This window comes from Hemitrygon akajei, chromosome 32, assembly GCF_048418815.1.
Source record: "Hemitrygon akajei chromosome 32, sHemAka1.3, whole genome shotgun sequence".
In the NCBI taxonomy this organism is placed as follows: Eukaryota; Metazoa; Chordata; class Chondrichthyes; order Myliobatiformes; family Dasyatidae; genus Hemitrygon; species Hemitrygon akajei.
The window spans coordinates 6,283,915-6,308,066 of record NC_133155.1 but is presented as its reverse complement, the minus strand read 5'-3'; the positions used below and the strand labels follow the sequence as shown (position 1 = coordinate 6,308,066).

Genomic DNA, 24,152 nt, shown 5'->3' with positions numbered 1-24,152 from the left:
GGTGATAGGTGAAACCAGGTGAGGGGGAAGCTGGAGGGTAGGTGGGAGGGTGATGGGTATAAGAGGTAAAGGGCTGAAGAAGGAATCTGATAGGACAGTGAAACATGAATCAGATTCTAGATACCAACATCTATTGTGAGATTAATTTACAGTGCAATACCTAAAAGATTACTGTGAGTTATAATAAGAAATAATTTGTGCAAAAAAGAGCAAAATAATGAGTTGGGTCCATGGGCCATTCAGAAATCTGATAGCAGAGGGCAAGAAGCTTTTTTCTAAAATGTTGAGTGTGTATCTTCAGGCTCCTGTACCCACCTCCCTTATGGTAGCAATGAGAGGAGGGCATGTCCTGGGTGGTGAGGGTTCTTAATGATGGATGCCACCTTCTTGAGGCATGCCTTTTGAAGATACCCTTGACGGTGTAAAGGCTAGTGGCCATGATGAAGCTGGTTGAGTTTACAACCATCTACAGCTTTTTCCCAATCCCGTGAATTGGTGTCTTCACAGCAGACAGTGATGCAACCAGTCAGACTGCTGTCCATTGTACATCTATAAAAATTTTTAGAGTCTTTGATGACTGACCAAATCTCCTCATATTCCTAAATGAATCTTCAAAGATACTGGCATTCAGGAATTTGAAGCTGCTCACCCTTTCCACTGCAGACCCCTTGATGAAGACTAATGTGTGTTCTCTTGACTCCCCTTTGCTGAAGTCCACAATGAATTACTTGGCCATAATGGCATTGAATGCTAAATTGTTGTTGCAACACCACTCAACCAGTTGATCTATCTCACTCCTGTACACCTCATTGTCAACATCTGGGTCTACCAACAACAGTTGATTTGTAAATGTTTAGGTGGTGTTTGAGCTGTGCCTAGCTACACAGTCGTGAATGTAGAGACTAGAACAGCAGGCTAAACATGCATTCTTGATGCTTCTATGTTGATTGTCAGCAAAGAGAAGATGTTATTTCTGATCTGCACCAACTGTGGTCTCCCGATGAGAAGTTTGAGGATCCCCAGTTGCAGAAGGAGGTACAGAGGCTCAGGTTTTTAAGTTTGTTGAATAGTACTGAGGGGGTGGGTGGTGTTGAATGCTGAGCTGTAATTAATAAACATCAGCCTGAAGTGGGTATTACTGTTGAGGTGGTCCAATGCCATTTGGAGAGTCGGTGAAATTGTATCTGCTGTGGACCTCTTGTGCAAGTAGTCAAATTGGTGTGGGTCCAGGTCTTTGTTTGGCAGAAGTTAATTCTAGTCATGACTAACCTCCCAAAGCACTTCATCATGGTGTGTTATTGGGAAATAGTCATTCAGGCAGCTCCACACACAAAATGCTGGTGGAACACAGCAGGCCAGGCAGCATCTATAGGGAGAAGCACTGTCGACGTTTCGGGCCGAGACCCTTCGTCAGGACTAACCGAAAGGAAAGATAGTAAGAGATTTGAAAGTAGTGGGGGGAGGGGGAAATGCGAAATGATAGGAGAAGACCGGAGGGGATGGGATGAAGCTAAGAGCTGGAAAGGTGATTGGCGAAAGTGATACAGAGCTGGAGAAGGGAAAGGATCATGGGACGGGAGGGGGGGGGGAAGTACCAGAGGGAGATGGAGAACAGGCAAACAACTAAATATGTCAGGGATGGGGGTAAGAAGGGGAGGAGGGGCATTAACGGAAGTTAGAGAAGTCAATGTTCATGCCGTCAGGTTGGAGGCTACCCAGCCGGTGTATAAGGTGTTGTTCCTCCAACCTGAGTTTGGATTCATTTTGACAATAGAGGAGGCCATGGATAGACATATCAGAATGGGAATGGGACGTGGAATTAAAATGTGTGGCCACTGGGAGATCCTGCTTTCTCTGGCGGACCGAGCATAGGTGTTCAGCGAAACGGTCTCCCAGTCTGCGTCGGGTCTCACCAATATATAAAAGGCCACACCGGGAGCACCGGACGCAGTATACCACACCAGCCGACTCACAGGTGAAGTGTCGCCTCACCTGGAAGGACTGTCTGGGGCCCTGAATGGTGGTGAGGGAGGAAGTGTAAGACTAATATATAAAAGGCCAAATTTACTCAGGCAGCTCACCCTGTCCTTGGGCATCGTTATGATTGATGCCTTTTTGAAACAGGTTGGGACCTCACACTGCAGCAGTGTGATTGAAAATGTCCTTTGATACTCTAGCTAGTTCATTGGCACAGGTTTTCAATGACCTACCAGGTACACTTTTGGGGCTTGATTCTTTTTGAGGGTTTGCCCTCTTGAAAGATTTGCTGATATCAGCCTTTGAAACAGTTATCATTAAGTTGCCTGGAATAAAGAGCAGGAGGTGGAGAAACGGGGAGATGATGGGGTGGTCATGAGAGCAAAGAGAAGAATCTTTTATTCTTACTCTTTTCTCTCTTAGTATATGTTGCGTAACATTGCAAACTGCATGTCCTTTTTGCAACACTAATGAGGTCTTCTGAATGTAGAAATGCAGGTTATTTTAGGGTATCCTTTTTATGGAATAGCAAAATGAAATTGTACACGTACAAAATTCCATTGGCTGCTGAATCTCCATGCTGTGCTTCAATCAGCCTTGAAATAGATTATAGTGAAATCAGCCAGGCTTCCAGCACTTGGTTGCTGTCCAGTGACCTTTCTGAAAAGAACATGTTAAACGTTGGCTGAGAATAGATCTAGCTATTTTTCCATGTTGAATAGTCCAGACCTTTATAAGCTTGATGTCCAAGAGGCACAGTTAGTTGCCTGGTTAAGTTTCCTCTGCACTTCTCAGCAGTTGCACCATAACCCTGGATGGGGCCTCTCCCTGAACCAGTGGCGTATGTTGACTTCTGCAGCAGCTAATTGTGATGAAGTGACACCTTGTGCAATGGTCCTAAATTAAAATTTGGACTGAAATCTTGGAAATATCTTAGGGCACTTTAACTGGGGCTTTGAAGCTGCATGTATCCAAAATTGTGTGAGTTTAACAACTATAATTGGGTGTATACTCTATAGTTGGAATGTCTTTTTGCTCAGTGTTTGGAAAACAGAGGCGTTTATCTTTGGCCCCTGTTGCAAACTTCATTCACTTGCCTCTAGATATGCTCCTCACCCTGGCCCTATTTGCAACTGTTATATATGACCCCAAGATGAATTTGCAGTGCATCTCCATAGCAACATTGAAACTATCAATATCTTTGTTAACTCTGTCCTTGACTATCCTATGTATTTGCACTTGTTTGAGCTTCCTCCCTCATCCACACTTGGTGGCCAAATCTTGTGTCCTAATTTGCAATTTGTCATGTACTTAGTGACGTGAATTTGTTCCAGGATCACTTTGTTTTAAATTGTCATTCTTGCTTTCAGTTCATCCACAACCTAGTTCTGACCTTCTTTACTTCTTGTTATTACAGATATCTGTATCTTTTGAATTCTAGCCCCTTAAGGATCCCTGGTTTTAATTCATTTACCTGCTTTCTATAATCAAAGTCCTCTACTCCGGACTTCACTTAATCCCTCCGTTTTATTTAAAAATTATTCATTTCAATTGCATAAAATCTGACTGTTTAGACATGTAGTTATTTGCTGTAATATCTCAGGTGGCATGGTAGCATAGGGTTAGCACAGCGCTTTACAGAACCAGCGACCCTGGTTCAATTCCCACCACCTGTAAGAAGTTTGTAAATTCTCCCATGACTGTGTGGATTTTGTCCGGGTGCTCCGGTTACTCCCTCAGTCCAAAGCCATACTGTTTAGTATGTTAATTGGTCATTGTAAATTGTTCCTTAATTAGGATCGGATTAAATTGGGGAATGCTGGGTGGTGTGGCTCAAAGGGCCAGAAGGGTCTATTCTCTGCTATATCTCAATAAATGAATAAAGTTAAGTATCTCCTGATATAAAATAAGGCAACCTGTTGGGAATATTCTGCTCAGGCAGCAGTTGCAGAAAGAAAAAATGGAAGTTAAAGGCTTCCAGTTAATAACTTATGATTAGATCAGCTCTAATGAGCAGTCCATGATTCTAAAGTTTTGAAGTATATTTTTTAAACTTTATTTCAGATTTCCATCAGCATCATTTTGCATTTCTAACTTCTGAAGTGGCTCTGTCAAAATTTGGTTTGCTATGTCTATAAAGTGCCTGGATGCTATTTTATTGCTTGGATTGAATAGTTCACTCCCTATGAGGGAAAATCACAGAGACTTGGCTTTACAGTATCATAATTTTTTTCCCTGAACTTGGCTTTTCCAGCAATCGTTAATTTATTCTAAAATTCTATCTCTCATCCGTACTTTATATATAGGAATTTCTTAATGTAACCTACTGTCATTCTAGCCAGCAGGAGTGAAATCAAATATGAAGACATATGAAGTTCAAATATGAATTTTTAAATGAATCCAATTTCTTTCTGCAGATTCTGTTATACCAAGAGTAACGTGCTGTGAAACGGAGTGGCAAACACCTGCGATTTCACACAAATATCAACGCAAGACTGAAAGAAGGCCCAGTACAGCTGATAGCGGAGACACTGCTTTAGGCACATCTTGTTCTGAGAGCACTGATGGTAAGTTAAAAGAAATATGTGGGGTGAATGCAAGTTTAGTCTTTTTATTAAACCACTGCCAATGTCATAACTTCATTCTGATCATAGTGTATGACACAACTAAAGTGGTTAACATAGTCAATTGCTACTTTAGTGGTGGCTAGATGTTAGGTCAAAAAGATGCTTTATCAGTAAATCCAATATTGAGAGTAGACTGAATGGGATTCATTGATTGTGCCTCTGTGAGTAGGATGCTGTGGTCATTCACCATTTCAGCTTACCAATAGTACATTGCATATTATGTAACAAATGCAACTAAATGAAATGCCTAAAATACATTGGTTCAGATAAAGGGTCCTGGACCTTAAGCATCAACTCTGATTCTCTTTCTACAAATGCTGCCTGACCTTCTGAGTACCGTAGATTCCGGACTACAGAGCGCACCTGATTAAAAGCCGCTGGCTCTAATTTTAGAAAGAAAATCAATTTTTTACTTGTACAGGCCGCACCGGATTTTCGGCCGCAGGTGTCCCACGTTGTAATATGAGATATTTACACAGAAAGATATTACACGTGAGGATTTTTTAACTTTTAATTAAATCCATATGGTAACATAAACAAATACATATTGCAAATGCTTTTTTTCGAACCGTGCCTGTAACGCGGCTACTTTTAAATATACGTTGCGTATACTTTTTTACTGAACAACATTCCAATATCTCCTAACGACTGGTAAAAAATATATATACTGCAGCCTACCAGGAAAAGTTATTGATCGCCTTTAACTTAAAAGCAGCGTTCGCTCAGATCCAATGCCGCTCGCCCCCCGCCTTCCCGTTTATCGCAAACCGGTATATTTCCCACAAGACGCGGCGAAACCGGGTGTGACGTCATAGCATCCCGCGATGTAGTACAGAAAACAAATATAGTTAAAACACTTCTAACTTTAACTAGAAAATGAATTACTAAGCGAAAATATTATAAACTAAATAACTGCCATAAAGGCAGCACAATGCTTTTCTTCGAGTGTTTTCCATGTTGATGAGGGTGAGTACAAATGACTGATTTACAATAATTTAGTTGTGAAAGTGCGCTTGATTTATCGTACAATTTCATTGGACCTCTGTGAACTACTCATCAATTTTATTGGTCTACTGTTACGAGGCAAAATGTTTTTGGCGGCATGAAAAAAATCATGTATTAGCCGCACCGTATTAAAGGCCGCAGAGTTCAAAGCTGTTCAAAATCTGGGAAAAAGTAGCGGCTTATAATCCGACATCTACGGTATTTCTTGTCTTTTCCATTTTTAGTTCAGGCTTCAAACATCCTGAAGTTTTTTTGACTTTGGTCGCACTTTATGTTATATCCCATTTGGTTGTTCTGTGGGTGTGCTGTTACAGATCTGTTTACAAATGTAACCCTCATGTTCTGTTGGCTGCATAAATCTAGGGAAGACCATCTCTGGCCCCACCAAATGTGTGACATTGAGGTGCAAATTTTCCTCTTTGTGTGGATGCTGCTTGATTTGTTGCCTTGTTTCAGTACCATGAAATAACAAGACAATACACCATATGCAATTAAACAGTTTGGCTTTATAATTTTTAATTTGACTAAAAAGTTAGTGAAGTAAAAAAAAGAAAAGGGCCCATTTTAATGAAACAGTCTAATGTGCACAACTTGGAGCTCACAGTTTCCCTTTTTGTCGATTCTCCATCGAATTCCCTGGGCTTCGTCAACTCCGGGCCCCACTCCAAGTCCACACCTTTCTGGTGTCCACAACCTCTCCTATTTGGCATCTTCTCTCTTTATCTTCTGCTGAACAATTGACCCAGATTGAAAACACAGCTTGAAAACACACTCCCCTCATTGGATAGCTCACATTCCAAAGCACCCGTTATCTCTAACCATAATCCTGACACTGCTTCTACAGAAAGACCATTACATCAGCAGTGAAATCTTTCCCAGGGTGTTACAAAAATATATAATTTTGGATTAAAATATGGTTTTACAATAAAGATGGATTAGTCACTGGCTGATTTGAGAAGGATTCCCAGATATTGAGAATGTTTCCTTGTCCATTTGTTCCTTCACATAACCTCTGTCTTGGTACTTATCCCTACAAGTGGCAAAAGTACTACACCTGCGCATTCACCTCCTCCCTTGCCTCCAGTCAGGGCTTTACCTACTGTTTGGCTGATATAATCGCTGGGCCAGATTGAAAAGGCTATATGTCGGGTCCAGAGGCGAAGGCTGGACTGGTGTTCAGCTCATTGTTCCATGAAGTTTACTTGTCCCTGTACTGATCTGAGGCTCAGACCTGCAACTAACGGGTTCCTGCATCGGCCTTGTGGCTGTGGACTCACTTTCATCAACTTCAGTTCTGAATGTTATTTGCTTGCTTTTATTGTTTGCAAGATTTGTTGTTTTTTTCTGCACATTGGTTGTATGATTGTCTTTTTTTAAAGTGGATTCTATTGTGTTTCTTTGTGGCTGCCTGTAGGGAGATGAATCAAGGTTGTATTTAGTATACCGGTACATACTTTGATATTACTGTAAATGTGCTTTGAACTTTGAAATAATACTGCTGACTTTGAAGTTTGTGGAAGCCCAAAAGTAATTTTAAATCACGAAGAATAAAGAACAGTATGTGATTATTTGAAAACTTGGAACAAAATGCTAAGGGTACACAGTTCTGTGCAGAGGAGTCTCTGGTGTCAAATGTTAAATGTTTTGTTGTATCTCACTGCTGTGAGACAAATGATTTGTGTTCTTTTCTAGATCTTGCTTTGAGTGAGTTTTGATATTCTGTACTTTATTGAAGTACTCCAAGCTCAACATTGAAAATTCATAGAGATATATCTATATGATTGATTTAGGGGCTGTACTTTGCCGAAGTCCTAATACTGCATTCTCCAAGTCTGACATTTGCAATGCGTACTTGAAACTTGTGAAACTTGAGAAGCAGTTCTAATTATACCAACAACTTTTAATGCCAATTTCCTTACTGTTAAAATGGAGTTAGGTATACTCGTCAACCTTAGTTTGATCCTGATGGAAATTTAGTTTCACTGGTGGTATTGATCAACAATCATTTGTGCATCTGAGCAAAGCTGGAGTTTTAGTGAAAGCTGAGACTTGCAATTATGTCATTGATGATGCTGATACTGCACGGATGGATTTTATTTTAGACTTAAGTGCTGTATTTCAAAGATTTATCACTAAGCTTTATCAGGTAAGATTTAAGTCTGTTAGCACTTAGGGCTTTATTTCAAATTTTATAGATTTTTAACAAAACGTCCCTTTTTAAGTATGTTGTATGTGTGAAGTTCTGTTTCCTTTTAGAATTGTGTACTTTTGTGGGGATCTGTAAATGGTGTTTAGACATCAATGTTTCTCCATTGCTTTAGGAAAAAAAATCCAACAGATAATTTAGTAGTGGAGTAAAACTTTGATCTTCTGTTACACAGTCATTCGGAAATCCTGAAGGATTAACACCTGACTCACTGGGTGCTGATGTTATGCATGCTGCCCTCAATGCTCTGGTTCTCATGTTGTAGCACTAAAAAAAGTTATGTATTAGAAAGCAAAGTATAATTTTTCATTAATCTGAACATCTTGCACAGCTAAAATATCAAACTTTCTAAATGGAGTCTAAAAAAATTTTAAGATTGCAGAGTGATTAATTGAAGGCTTATTCTCATACAACATTTCCCATCCAATTGAAATTGTTGGAAGGATAAATCTGTTCTTAATGAAATCAACAGGGGAGAGAGGAACAGTGTTGTAGGCAGGTATCAGAGAGAAACAATAAAACTAAGGTGAAAGGGGGCGGTTCTTGAAAAATAACTGGTAATTCTGAAAACTGTATTAAAGGCAAAAGAATAACCAGGGTAAACAGAAAGAGAAGTAGGGCCTATTAGTGGACATGGACAATCTATGCATGGAGCCAGATTGTGTAAGTAAAATCCTAAATGAGTATTTTTCATTGATTTTCACAAAGAGCACAGACTTTGCAGTTGGTGAATTCAGTGAACAGGCTGGTGAAAGTCCAGTGCAGATCTCCATAAATAGGAGGTAATTGATGTTTAGGATTTAAGGTTGATAAATCCTCTGGACTACATGGGATTATCCCAGGCTGTGACATGAGGCAAAGAAAGGGTTGGTTGAATCTCTGGTCTGAGGTTTTTTAATCTTTGCTGGACAAAAGTGAGGTACCTAATGATTGAAGGATGACAAAGTTGTCAAAGAAAAGCCTGATGACTATGAGCATAACATCAGATAATGGAGAAAGTTAATGATACTTGGAAGCAATGTTCTTTCTAAGGTAGGTGTGTGTGTATCCTTACGCACATATCTTTTGCTACTAGTGCACAAAAGAATTTAAACTGCACAAAGAGTTGTCACCATCTACCTTGTTGGCATGTTAAGTATGTTTCATGATCATACACAATCACATTTCCTTTTCCGGTTTCTGATGTGGCCAATGTTGATAATGTGGATGATGTTGATAACATGGAATTTGTGATGATTTGTCTGCAGATTTTAGAACTGGCTTATTTCTACTGCTTTTATTGAAGAAATTAATTGATTCACTATGTCTACTTCCAAAGAAGCAAAGAGTGTGAAGCGCAAAAGGACTAGTAGTTCAATTAAAGCAGAATGGCTTAATGACCATTTCGAACAACTTTAATAATATGTGAAAAGATTGATATTATGACATGATGTTGTACAGTATATGAGAAATAAGACTCACTGATGTATTATTTTATTTCTTTTAAACAATGGACTTGGTAGTTTATTATCCTCAGAATAGCTTCAGGTTTACTTCCACTTAAAAATTCCGTGCGCACATGATGTCACTGGGCAAAAAATTGCACAGCATAAGATTTTTTTTACACACTGGCTATTACAAATGAGAGGGAATGTTGCTTGGAAAGCAGAGACTAGTTGGAGACAGCGAACGTTTCTTTGTCAAGGATAGATGCTGTCTGATCAATTTGATTGAATTCTTTGAAGAATTGACAGTATCAAAGAGGGCATGGCAGTCAGTCAAGTAAAAGTTTATTGTCATCTATATCAGAATCAGGTTTATTATCGCTGGCATGTGACGTGAAATTTGATAACTTAGCAGCAGCAGTTCAATGCAATACATAATATAGAGAAAAATAGATGAAATAAAAATAATAGTAAGTAAACAATTGCAGTATATGGAATAGATTTAAAAAATGCAAGAAACAAATACTGTATATTAAAAGTGATATAAAAAAAAGTGAGCATATATACGACCAATCAAAACAATGTTCCTCTGGGCTACAGTGCATCCACAAAGCATATATCACATCCAGCACATAAACAAAATATTACCATAAATAAGTTAATAAAATGTAATTCAAAATGCAGGTAGTATGCAGCAGGGTATTCATTAATCCCATAGCCTGAGGGATGAAGCTGTTACCCAGTTTGACAGTGCTGGACCTGATACTTCTGTACCTCTTTCCTGATGGTAGTGGGTCAAAGAGATTGTGGGGTGGGTGGCAGGGATCCTCTGTAGATGTGATTTACATGACCTTTAGTAAAGCCTTTGAGAAGCTCCCTTTATGGAAGACTGGTTCAAAAGTTTAGAGCCCTTGAGATCCAGAACAAATTGGTAAGTTGGATCTGAAATTGACTTGACGATAGTAAACTGAGGATGAAGGTAGATGGTTACTTTTCTGATTGGATACCTGTGACTAGTGGTGTCTCAGTAGGATCGATTCTGGCACCCTTGCTGTTTGCTTTATAAGTGAATAACTCGGATGCCCAGTCAAATTTATTGTTATTTTTCTATACAGTATACATGTATACTGTTAAGCGAGATAACATTTCTCTGGACCGGAGTGTGAAGCACAGTAGTACACATAACACCCATATAACACACAATAACTTATGAAAGTAAGGACGAAATCTACAAATGAATTACACATAAACAAATTAAAGTGATAAATTCAGTATTGTTAGGTACAGAACAGATTGACCGGTGACACTTCGAACGCGATGCGGCAGGGAGTTCAGAATCCTAATGGCCCAAGGGAAGAAACTGTTTCACATCTTGACCATTCTTGTTTTTAGGCAATGGAGTCTCCTACCTGCTGTTACAAGGTCAAAGATGATGCTGGATGGATGGGTGGGATCTTTGATAATGATAAGGGCCCTGCATTTGCAGTGCTCCTGATAAACATCTCCGATAGATGGTAGGGAGATCCCTATGATCTTCTCAGCTGTTCTCACAGTCATGCAGGGTTGGGAAGCATATTGGAGGAATCTGTTAATGAGTTCCTGAGGTGTTAAATGTAGCTATAAATTGACGTCTGGATGAGTAGTCATGTGCAAACCAGTGAACAGCACCTACCACAGACTGCAAGCTGAGTTAAGTTATTGGCAGCCAGAGGTGGCTAGGCAACTTTCTTAGGTGACTCTTACAACCTCTCCATACAAGTTCTATACAAATCTACAGCTGTTGTGTTGTCTATAATTAGTTTACAACTATCAGAAAGTACAGGATGCATTAATTGAATTTCAAGAGTGTTTTTGCAAAACTACTAAGATAGTTCATTCGTTCGTTGTTCGCTGTGTCATACTGCATGGGTGAGTGATCATGGTCTTGCTGTGACCTTGGCTGTTCTTCACAAATTTTTTACGGAAGTGTTTTGCTGTTGCCTTCTCCTAAGCAGTGTCTTCACAAGATGGGTGACCCAGCCATTAGCAATACTCGTCAGCGATTAGTGTAAGTAGTTGCATAACGAGGACTTGTGATATGCACCAGCTATTCATATGACCATCCACCATCTGTTCCCATGGCTTCTCATGACCATGATCAGGGAGCTAAGCAGGTGCTACACCTTGCCCAAAAGTGCCCTGTAGGCTTGCAGAGGCAAGGGGCGCCTTATACCCCAGCTGTGCTCTACAATATGAATATGCAAAAGTTACAGACTTAGTAGGGTGGCAGGGTGGAGATAGGTCTCAACCAAAGGAGGTGTGTCTGATTTTGCTACATTAGTTATGCATAAGTATAGAAGAAGGCATTATTTTCAACATTATTTTGGCAGCCAAACTTGGCCCAGGGCATTTCAGCAGTAAGTGATGATAGCCTTGTGTATAGTGAGCAGGGATCTATATGTGGTTAGGCAGAACATGATTTCTCATTCAATGGAGAAAGTATAAATAGTATATTACCACAGGCACAGTAATTACAAACATGATATTAGGACATGGGCATTCAGACGTGAAATTGGGGAAAACTTCGTCCAAAGTATAATGGAAAAATGGAACCCCTAACAAAAAGTCTGGGTGCCAAGATAAATTAGTTTTTCAAGCATGACAGCAATGTATTTTAATTATATAAGAATATCAAGGGATACAAATTAGAGGGCAATGTTCACAATTGATGCATGATTTAAATGTGTTCTGATTGATTTGGGGTCCTGCCTGAGGTTGGTGAATTGTCTCCTCATTCCTGTGACACAAATATTAATGCACAAACCGTTTCTCCCATTGGGTTATTGCTTGGGGTGTGATATCTTTGGTGCCTCTATCAACAGCTTCAGTCAGATCATATGATTAGCAATAATCCTCTTTCTGCAGTGGTGCTCCTGATAAATGTCCCCAGTGGATTACAGAGAGACCCCTATGATCCTCTCAGCTGTTCTCACAGTCTTTTGTAGGGACCTCTGGTCTGATGCTTGGTTGCTCCCATACTAGACAGAGATGCAACTTGTCAGGATGCTCTCAATGGTGCTCATATAAAATTCAGTTAAGATGGGGGAGGGGAGCCTCAATTGCTTTAGGAAGTGGAGGCGTTGCTGTGCCGCCTTGTTCAGGAAAGTGATATTAAGGGACCAGATGAGGTCATCCATGATGTGAACTCCCAAGAACATGGTGCACTTAACTCTGTATGGAGGAGAGATATATGCACAGAGTGAGGTGGTTCATCTGCATCTTCCTGAAGTTCACGGTGGTTTACTTGGCCTTCTCCATGTTTAGGCTTAGGTGGTTGTTCTCACACCAGTCCGCCAGCTGCTCCACATACGCTCTGTACTCCGTCTTATCATCATTGTTGATGAGGCCAACCACTGTTGTGTTATCAGCAAAATTCATGGTACGCTTTGAACTGATTCCTGTAACAGTCATGCATCAGCGGGCTGAGCACACAGCCCTGGGGAGTGCCATTGCTCAGCATAATGGGACTAAAGATGTTGGTGTCCACATGGATTGACTGTGTCTTTTCTGTTAAGTCCAGGATGCAGTTTCAGAAGGAGGTGTTGAGACCATTGAGGACAGTTTCCCCACCAGTTTCTGGGGTATGATGGTGTTAAATGCCAAAGTAAAGTCTATAAACAGCAGCCTGGGATATAAGACCCAATTTTCCAGCTGATATTGGACAGAGTGGAGGGCAAAGCCTATTGCAATGTCAGTGGATCGATTTGAGTGATAAGTGAACTGCAATGGTCTATTGTAGCCAGGGGTAAGGCTTTAATGTGCTCCATGACCAGCCGCTCAAAGCATTTCATAATGGGTAATGTTAATGCCACCAGATGACAGTCATTTAGACAGGTTACTGTCACCTTCATTGGCACTGAGTAGATTAGTTAGTTTGCAGATGAAACAAAAGTTGGCAAACTTTTTATCCAATATAGTTTAACATTTCTTCGTGTAGAGAAACTTTAACACATTCTGTCTTTCACAGGTTAGGTACTATATGCTTCAACTTAGTGTTGCTTGTGTCATACTTAACCATGACTTTACACCTAGACAGGAGCTTGACCTATTAAGCAGTAAAATATAGCATGACTTTCATAAAAAGAACTGTTGCAGTTCTGTAATGGATGGTAGTATTCCTGTTACTGTTTTCCTCTAATTGAGCCCCCTGTTGGGTGATGATAGCCATTCTTCAGGAAAAATAATTTGCATCCATTTCTGTCTTTCACTCCATTTAGATTTCTGCTGCTCCAGTGAGAGTTCGTCGTTCAAACCCATACGCTTACAATCCATCATCCCTACTGCCCATGTCATGCCTTCCACATCCAGCAACATGCCATCTAATCTTCACTCAATGGGCAATCCAGTGTTTAATTCCACATCTTTGCGGCCAAGTGTTCCCTCAGAAGCCAGAGATGAAAAGTTTGGAACAAAGTGTTCTTTATCCAAGTTTAATGGGGTAGATGTTTCTAGTTTTGAGACTAGATCTAGCAAAATGGAAGATTCTTCTGCCAGTATGAGAGCTTTGCCTATAGATTCCACAAACCTCTGCAGATCTGGATTGAATTTGCTTGACTATTCTTTGTACCCAAATGTTGAACATCTGAGATTGGAGGAGAAGGTGCAAAAATTCGAAGCTCCTCATGTTGAACCAACCTTAAATCAATCTGCATTTTTGGATACAATATGCAGTGAACCCAAGTACAGATTTCAAGAATCTGTCAAGAATGAGACACCCCATAACATCAGTGGCACTGGAGATGAGGATAAGTGCATTAGTTATGACATGACTTTTAAATCTTTGCCTGAGAGTAAATCTGTACCAGTTGGCACTGCACAGTTAGGATCAAGACCTTGCTTGCATCCAAATGGTGGAGGAGGGTCCATTCCTGAAGGGCTCCATACTTTTCAAGGACAACAAACACTTTGGGCTCCAATAGGGTCAAGAGAACAAATGCATGGGAAACATCTCAACTTTCGATCCAATGATAGACCTTGTGACCTAACCACATGGCAGCAACAACAGTTGGAGAGTCTTAGGCTACAAGTGCAACAGATGCAGGTAAAACAGTTGTGTTCACTTTGTGTTTCAGCCATTTTTTTTATAGGCAGCAGATGTGGAGGAAGAGACAGTGGAGACAAATAACATTCTAACTAGTGAATATGTGTGGTGGTATTTCATTGATTCCTGAAATGCTGCTTGGCATAAAAGTTGTGGCAACTGCTTCTAAATCCCTATAAGACACTAGCACATGTTGTCCACTTTGTACCATACCAAGATGACTGCTTTAAATATCTAAGTATTTTCTATTAACAATATTGTTGGTACATCTTCCTAATAATCTTATTTTGTTCCTGCCCATGTTTATCCATGATTGACTAGTTAAACTGAGTTATTTTCCATGTTTGGAATGTGGTTTCATGCTAGAGTAGAGCAATTGTTTTGAGACATGTCTCTTACAAAATTTCTACTTGTCTAGAGCTGGCCTTTGTTACTGAGTCAAGGCTTATAGCAATCATTTTTATTATAAGAACGTGAGGTTTCGAATAGATTTAACCATTTTGTTCTCTCTCTTTCCTTAGGTTTTGAACCATGGTTCTCAGCAGTGTCCTACTTTATATCCTTTTGCACATCATGAACCTAACAAATGGGACCCATTAATAAAAGCAAATGAGAGCTTATTGAAAGAGAAGGAATTGGTGATTGAACGGTTTGTGTTTAAAAAAAATATTCTTTTGGGGTAGAGCAGACATTGTGAAAGATGCATGTTCTCATTTGGTATTGATGCTAAGCACTTTCTCCCCTGCTGTAGTAATGGGTTAGACACAGTAAGGCTTCATTTACTGATACCTATCAAGCACGTTTAAATGCAAAGTATTACCTCAAGCTCCAGCAAATATTCTCAATTCAGCTATAGTTTAAAGTAAATTTATTCTCAAAGTACATATATGTCACCACATACAACCCAGAGATTCATTTTCTTGCGGGCATTGATGGTAAATCCAAGAAACACAATAAAACCAATGAAAGACCGCACTCAACAGGATGGGCGACTGATCAATGTGCAAAAGACAACAGACTGTGAAAGTACAAAAAAAAAGAAATAATAATAAATAAACAATAAATATTGAGAACATAAGATGAAACATCGTTGAAAGTGAGTCCATAGGTTATGGGAACATTTCAGTGATGGGGCAAATGAAGTTATCCCCTCTGGTTCAAGAGCTTGATTGTTGAGGGGTAGTAACTGTTCTTGAACCTTGTGTGTATCCTGAGGATTCTATACCCCTTTCTTGATGGCAGCAGTGAGAAGACAGCATGGCCTGGATGGTGGGAATCGTTGATGATGGATGCTACTTCCCTTCAACAGTGCTTTTTGTAGATGTGCTCAATGGTGGGTAGGGCTTTACCCGTGATGGACTGGGCTGTATTCATTACTTGTAGGCTTTTCTGTTCAAGGGCAATGATGTTTCCACACCAGGCCATGATGCAATCAGACAATATACTCTCTACCGCAATAGAAGTTTGTCAAAGTTTTAGATGACATGTCAAATCTTAATAAACTTCTAAGAAAGTAGAGGTGCTGCCATGCTTTCTTCGTAGTGGCACTTATGGCTGGACCTAGGACAGATCTTCTGAAGTGATAACACAAAGGAATTTAAAGTCGTTAAGCCTCCCCACCTCTAATGAGGACTGACTCATAGACCTCAGGTTTTCTCCTCTTGAAGTCAATTACCAGCTCCTTGGTCTTCCTGACATTAAGTGAGAAATTGTTGTTGTGGCACCACTCAGCCAGATTTTAATTTCCCTCCTATATGCTGATCTGGCCCACAACAATGATGTCACCAGCAAACTTAATTATGGCAATGGAGCTGTGCTTAGCCGCATGGTCATAAGTGTAAAGTGATTAGTGCAGAAGGGTAAGCGCACAGCCTTGTGAAGCACCTATGTTGATGGTGATTGTGGAGGAGATGTTGTTGCTAATCTGAACTGACTGGTCTGCAAGTGAGGAAATCGAGGATCCAATTGCACAAGGCGGTCAAGATGTTCACTGAAATCTAGCTGGTCTAGATGTTGATTGAAAGCTCCTCTGCTACTGCCCAACTGTGGGAGTTTCCCAAATCCCCACTTTGGCATTTGCATCACTTTATTTACCATATTTCTGTTTTAAGTGATATATTAAGCAAATTTTGAGATACTGGAAATTTAATTGAAATTACTCCAGATTTTGCAGGGTTCTTGCAGCAAGTGGTTGGGTATTACCTGCCTAAGTAATTTTCGCTATTGATTTCAAGATGTGCTACCACTATGCTCTTAGTAACAATATGAAAATAAAAACTGAAATCATATCACTATTGTGCGAACCGAACCTAATTAGGTGCTTAAATTACTGAAAAAAAAGACACTTAGTCTGATGTTTTTGAGTTTAAAAGTATGCTGTATCAATCACATTTTGTTGTTTTCTTGTTTGGTTCTCGTAGGCAGAAACAACAGATCTGTCAGCTGGAACAGAAAATGAGGGAGAGTGAGTTACAGATGCACAGTGCCCTGCTAGGGCGTGCTGTTCCACTCAGTGATGTCTGCATACTCCGACTGCAGGTACTATGACTTAAATGTCAAATGTCATAAGGTGAACTCCACAATAGAAGTTGGATTTTGCACACCTGGGGAAGGGGGGGGGGGGGGAAACTTAAAAAGCTAAGTTCCTGCAGAAGAATGAATCAGAGTAGGAGTAATGGGGAGTTAATTCAACATGTTCTGGAACACCTAGGGGAGGTTTTGAAGTTTTGAAGAGTGAGAAGAAAATTCAGAGAAGTGAAGAGAAGTTAATGTTGAAAAGTTTGAAAGTGTGTGAACTTTGTACTTCATATGTTCTAATAGAAAAGTAGGAAGCTTTTCTCCCCATTGTATGTGCTATATTTTTCACAACAGATGTTAGTGTAATTAGAAAGGAGGATCAGAAGTTGAGAAACTTGAGGAAAAAGCAGACTGCTGATGGTGGAAACCTGAAATAAAATTGAAATGCTGAAAGTGCTCAGCAGGTCAGATAGAATAATGTGGAGTTTTGTAGAGTCAATGATACCAAAGGACAATGAATTATTACGGAATGCTGCTTAACTAGCTTTTGCAGCTTTCTGTTTATTTATGATGATGTCTTGTATGCATTTTACCTACCCATAATTAAACTTTTGGAAACCATGTTGTATGTAATTTGCAATTAAATTTGTATTTTCAATTTCTTGATCCACTTTTATTTATCAAATCAGTGCAGGATTCTTTGTAGCCAAGTGTCATAAATTAGAGATTTATTTTACAGGAATCTCTAAGGGAAAATGCTTTCTTGCGGGCGCATTACGTTGAACATACAGAGGCATTGGGTAATGAGAAATTGGAGATAGAGAAAAAGCTAGCAGCAGCAGAAGTGGAGATTCGCCAGCTGAATGAGAGTCTCAAAGAAAATGCACAGAAGCACTCTGATGATATGAAGAGAATGGAGGAAAAGGCAAGTGTGGGGACATGTGTGGCCTGTGGATGGCGTTGGTTCTCAAGATTGGGTATTCTCATGCACAAACCAGACTTTTAACTTGTATGGGTTTGAAGTCTTATCCATAAAAAAAAACAATTTGAATGTTTTTAATTTTCTGATACAGTGGGATAAATTAAATTTTGACTTTTTAAAAATTTTACTTCACATGAGTTTGCGGTTTTCCAATCTACAGAAATGTCATAAGGCATATATGTCAAACTCAAGGCCCGCGGGCCAAATCCGGCCCGCAGTGGAATTATCTTTGGCCCACGAGATAATATCTAATTACTATTAAAGCTGGCCCCAGTAATCGAAGCGCCTATGGCGTATGATATGGCTAATGCTGAGTTTATTCAGGTACCATGTTTTCAGGGTTTTTAGTGTTTATTCGGCAGTCTTGCTCGGCAGTCTTCTTCATAAGAAACGGAATTTGTAAAGTGAAACACTTTGTAGTTATCACAGAGACTGAGACACATGAGAGCAGGCTGAAAAAACGGAGGCAACGAAAGCTGCGTTCGCACGCGTCCGACTGATCCGCCCCGCATGAAGCTGCATTTTGCTCAATCTGGCCCGTGACCTAAAATGAGTTTGACACCCCTGTATAAGGCAATGGTCCCCAACCACCATGCCACAAAGCATGTGCTACCGGGCCTCGATGAAATGATATTATTTGGTGATATGAAATGATATGAGTCAGCTGCACCTTTCTTTATTCCCTGTCACGCCCACTGTTGAACTTGAACGCATGCGAGGTCATCAGTCGCCTAAACGCAGTGATACCCTAGCGCCAGGGATCACTGGTTGGCCTCGGGTAACCGGCCGCCTCACGCAGCCGGCGAGGTGCCGTTGCTACTGGCCTGGAGCGCGGACAGATGGGCACTGCCTCTATACCTGTTTAGCACACCGAATGTTCTTGGGGAACCCGGTGCTAAAATATTCGCAGATGACCTAATTCGGGCTCAGGGTTTTGTAAGTAGCAGAGCAGCTACCTCGCTGCGATCTACTGAAAGTCGTCCCTTGAGCCAAACTTTTGTTGGCCGATAGATGCTACCTACCAGCAATGGAGGCAGGCGCACGCCCTGTCACACTACTCGCTCGGTCGCTCACTCTCTCTGGACTGCAACCGCCGCGGCCCCGGTATGGGGACCTCCGGCCCTTACCTTGTCCTCTCACTGGTGTGCTGCAATGATTTTATATGTTCATACCAGGAAAATATTCGCTGTGTGTTTAAGATCCAAATGTTACTTAAAATGTTATGATGCTATTTACGTATAAATGAGTTATAATTGACTTAACACTATATTCATGCGAGGAAAATATGTGCTGTGTTTAATATTAAATTCGTTAGATAAACCCTTTTAGAAACAAAATTGAGTGTATTAGCCACTTATAAGTGACATAGTTGACTTATCACCTATAATATAGATCCTATATTCCGGTCGTAATTAACACCCCCCCACCACCCCACCATTGGCTGGTCCGTTGGCAAGACGTACAAAAAAGCTGGATGAACTCAGCAGGTTGGGCAGCAACTCAGTCCTGACGAAGGGTTTCGACCCGAAATGTTGACCTCTTCTTTTAACGGATGCTGCCCGACCTGCTGAGTTCATCCAGCTGTTTTGTACATTTTGATTTGACCACAGCATCTGCAGTGTACTTTGTGTTTACTGCAAGAATACATTTGGCTCTCCTTATCCGCGAGGGATTGGTTCTGGGACCCCTCTCAGATATCAAAAAATGCGGATGCTCAAGTCCCTTATTTCCACTTGATATATTTTTTATTAGTTTTTTTTTTTAAAAAAACAGAAGAAAAATATTGTTACAAGACATTTGAGAGTACATAATAGATTGATAAACATTCAAATATATATTGATCCATACATAGAATCTCTCAAACTCATATAATAATATAAATGATTAAGAGAAACCCCCCCCAAAACAAAAAAAAAACAACAACTAAATAGAAAAAAAACTAACCAACATGGGCAATCGCATAATGTTATATATATACAGTAGTGCCTATGACTCCCAACTTCCATCCACACAATTCAGGATAGTGACAATAAGGTTCAGGATCAGACCGTTTAATTCATATGAAAATGCTGAATAAATGGTCTCCAAGTTTCCTCAAATTTAACTGAAGGATCGAAAACCACACTTCTAATTTTTTCTAAACTTAAACAGGAAATAGTTTGGGAAAACCACTGAAATACTGTTGGAGGATTGGCTTCTTTCCAATTCAGTAAAATGGATCTTCTAGCCATTAGTGTAATAAATGCAATCATTCGTTGGAATGAAGCGGATAAACACTTATTATCTATCATTGGTAGGCCAAAAATTGCAGTAAAAGGGTGTGGTTGGAGATTAATATTTAAAACTCTTGAAATAATATTAAAAATATCTTTCCAATAGTTTTGTAAGCAAGGACAGGACCAAAACATATGAGTCAACGAAGCTATATCAGAATGACATCTATCACAGGTTGGATTAACATACGAGTAAAATCGAGCAAGTTTATCTTTAGACATATGAGCTCTGTGTACGACCTTAAATTGTATTAGAGTATGTTTAGCACATATAGAGGATGAGTTTACCAATAATAAAATTTTTTCCCATTGCTCAGTAGAAATAGGGCAATGCAGTTCTTCCTGCCATTCCTTCTTAATTTTTTCAGATATATCTGGTTGTAAATTCATAATCATATTATAAATGATAGCAACAAGACCCTTTTGACAAGGATTAAGAGCTAAAATTCTTTCTGTAATGTCCAATGGACATTCTTTCGAAAAAGACTTTAGTTCATTATATAAAAAATTTCTAACTTGTAGATATCTAAAAAAATGGGTTTTAGATAAATTATATTTATTAGATAATTGTTCGAAGGACATAATGTTATCATCCAAAAACAGATCACGAAAACATGTTATACCTTTTGTTTTCCATAAATAAAAGGCTTGATCTATGGAAGATGGTCGAAAAAAGTAATTAGCTGTTATAGGACTTGACAGTATAAACTTATTCAAACCAAAAAATTTACGAAATTGAAACCAGATTCGTAATGTATACTTGACTATAGGATTAGTTATCTGTTTATTCATTTTAAATAACGAAAAGGGAAGTGAAGATCCTAAGATTGAAATCAATGAGAAATCTTGCACAGATTTACATTCCAAATTTACCCATTGTGGGCCAGCAACTGTAGTCGATTCTTGTGTCCAAAATATCAAATACCGTATATTAACTGCCCAATAGTAAAATCTTAAGTTTGGTAGAGCCAAACCGCCCTCCTTCTTAGGCTTCTGTAAATATTTTTTAGCTAACCTAGGATTTTTGTTCTGCCACAAATACGACGATATTTTAGAATCAACTGTATCAAAAAAAGATTTAGGAATAAAAATTGGTAATGCTTGAAATAGGCATAAAAATTTAGGTAGTATCATCATCTTAATGGCATTAATTCTACCTACCAAAGACATAGATAGTGGGGACCACCTATTAGCAAGTTGCTTAATTTGATCTATTAAAGGCAAAAAATTAGTTTTAAATAAATCTTTATGTTTTTTAGTAATTTTAATACCTAAATAAGTAAAATAGTCTGTAACAATTCTATATGGTACCCGATTATAAATTGGAGTATGCATATTTAATGGAAAAAGTTCACTCTTATTAAAATTCAATTTATACCCAGAGAAGTTACTAAATTGAGCAAGCAAAGAAGAAATAGCAGGAATAGATCTTTCAGGATCAGATATATATAATAACAAATCATCTGCATATAATGATACCTTATACATCGTCTCCCCGCGGGTAATACCTAAAATATTGGGTGATTCACGAATAGCTATAGCCAAGGGTTCCAAAGCAATGTCAAATAATAAAGGGCTTAAAGGACAACCTTGCCTTGTACCCCGAAATAGCTGAAAAAAAGGGGATCTTTGATTATTAGTGAAAACCGAAGCTAAAGGTTTCTGATATATTAATTTAATCCATGATATAAATTTTGAACTAAAATTAAAATGTTGCAAAGTATTAAATAAATATGACCATTCGACTCTATCAAATGCTTTTTCGGCATCTAAGGAGATGACACATTCTGGGATTTTAGATGAAGAAGTATAAGCAATATTAATTAATTTTCTAATATTAAAAGATGAATAACGATTTTTAATAAATCCAGTCTGATCCTCAGAAATAATCCGAGGCAATATATTTTCTAATCTAACAGCCAAGATTTTACTAAAAATCTTAAAATCCATATTCAGCAAAGATATAGGCCGATAAGATGCACATTCAGTGGGATCTTTATCTTTTTTAAGAATTAAAGAAATAGAAGCTTCATAAAAAGATTGTGGTAGTTTACCTATACTTAATGCATCTTTAAAAATTTTACAAAGCCAAGGAGAAAGTATAGAAGAAAAGGATTTAAAAAATTCTGCAGAAAAACCATCTGGGCCCGAAGCTTTACCCGAGTTCATTAAGAAAATGGCCTTTTCTATTTCAGACTCCGTAATAGGTGTATCCAAAAATACACTATCCTCAGCAGTTACTTTTGGAATATTCAATTTCCTTAAAAATTCACTCATTATAGAAGAGTCTTTAGTACATTCTGATTGATATAAAGAATTATAAAAATCTTGAAAGGCTGTATTTATCTCTTTGTGATCAATCGTCAGAGTACCATCTTGTTTACGAATCTTAGTAATTTGTCGCTTATCCGAAACAATTTTCAATTGGTTAGCTAGTAATTTACCAGACTTATCTCCATATGTATAAAATTGAGCTTTCGATTTAATTAACTGACTTTCAATCGAAGAGGTTAACAATAAACTATGCTCCATTTGAAGTTCCACCCTTTCTTTATAAAGTTCTTTACTAGGGGTCAATGCATAAATCTTATCAATTGCCTTAATTTTATCAACTAATGTTGATATTTTAGAGTTAGTTCGTTTCCTAACTCCGGCAGAATATGAAATAATCTGTCCACGAATATATGCCTTAAAAGTATCCCAGAGAGTTCCACTAGAGATGTCTGCTGTGGAATTTATTGAGAAAAACAAATCAATTTGCTGTTTAATAAAGTTAATAAAGTCAGAGTCCTGCAGTAAAACAGAATTAAACCTCCAACTTTTAGTACTAATATGTGAATCCGTCACCTTAATAGATAACTTCAAAGGTGCATGATCAGATATAACAATAGAGTCGTATTTGCAATCCATGACATCTGTAAGGAAGTGCTGATCAATGAAAAAGTAGTCAATCCTTGAGTAATTATGATGCACATGGGAAAAGTATGAGAACTCTTTATCATTAGGGTGTAGAAAACAGATAGCTGAATCAATCATAAAAGAATTAATAAGAGAAGCCGATTTGTTCGGAAAAGTTTGAATGGGTTTGGATCTATCCATCAAAGGGTTTAAACAACAATTAAAATCCCCGCCCATTATCAATCTGTATTGATTCAAATTAGGAAAGGATGTAAATAAACATTTAAAAAATTCAGGACAGTCAGTATTTGGAGCATAAACATTAACTAAAACAACTTTTTGATTAAAAAGCAACCCAGTAATAAGCAAAAATCTACCTTGCGGGTCTGAAATTGTTTCATAATGTATAAAAGCAGTTGATGAGTCTATAAAAATAGAAACACCTCTCACTTTGGCTTGCGAATTTGAGTGATACTGTTGGCCCTTCCAAAACCTAAACAACCTCTGACTATCCACCTTCCTAACATGAGTCTCTTGTACAAAAATAACATTCGCATTCATTCTATGGAATACTTTGAATACTTTTTTCCGTTTAATCGGATGATTTAAACCATTAGTATTCCAAGAAACAAAGTTAATAGTCTTATCCATATTGACAATACATATTACAGTTAACATATAGGTTTAAAAGAAAAGTGAACTCATGAACTCGGAAGGGGGAAGTAAGTTCAAAGGGAAGTCGGAAGTCACAGCACCGCAGCCATTTTAGTAGTTTCATATAAGCCCATGAAGTAAAACTAAGCAAAAAGCAAGCAGAAAAAAGAAAAAAAAGAAAAATCTCCCTCCCACCACCCTCAAAACCCCAGGAAAAAAGCCAAACAGAGGCAAGCGAGCGATCTAATACTAAAATTACCCCCTTGTCTCAAGACGGCAACTCAGACGTAACAAAGTTAAAAAAAATACAAACAACCCACATTATAAAAAAAGGGTTGATATAGGAAAAATTAAAATATAAAATTAGTGTTATAAATGTATATTATCAAAAGGGTTAAAAAAATTAAAACAATAAATGAAGGTTTAACACTTTCGAACGGATCAAAACAGTTATGACGCTACAGACACTGGAGTCTGTCGGGAAGAAGAAACGCCATTTTATTCTTCCA

General features: G+C 38.7%; 1 protein-coding gene across 5 annotated transcripts in view; it reads left to right on the top strand.

Moving 5' to 3' along the window:
* Positions 1-24,152, top strand: part of cep85 (centrosomal protein 85) — a 131,630-nt gene that overhangs the window by 40,791 nt on the left and 66,687 nt on the right. For 3 of the 5 annotated variants that reach the window (XM_073034573.1, XM_073034577.1, XM_073034574.1), the window contains exons 3-7: positions 4,395-4,544; positions 13,496-14,319; positions 14,841-14,968; positions 16,740-16,857; positions 17,576-17,761. In XM_073034573.1, coding sequence (XP_072890674.1) covers positions 4,395-4,544; positions 13,496-14,319; positions 14,841-14,968; positions 16,740-16,857; positions 17,576-17,761 — 1,406 coding nt within the window. Of the gene's footprint in view, positions 1-4,394; positions 4,545-7,627; positions 7,756-13,495; positions 14,320-14,840; positions 14,969-16,739; positions 16,858-17,575; positions 17,762-24,152 lie in introns of those variants that run through there. The other 2 variants (XM_073034578.1, XM_073034579.1) reach the window with 2 other exon arrangements.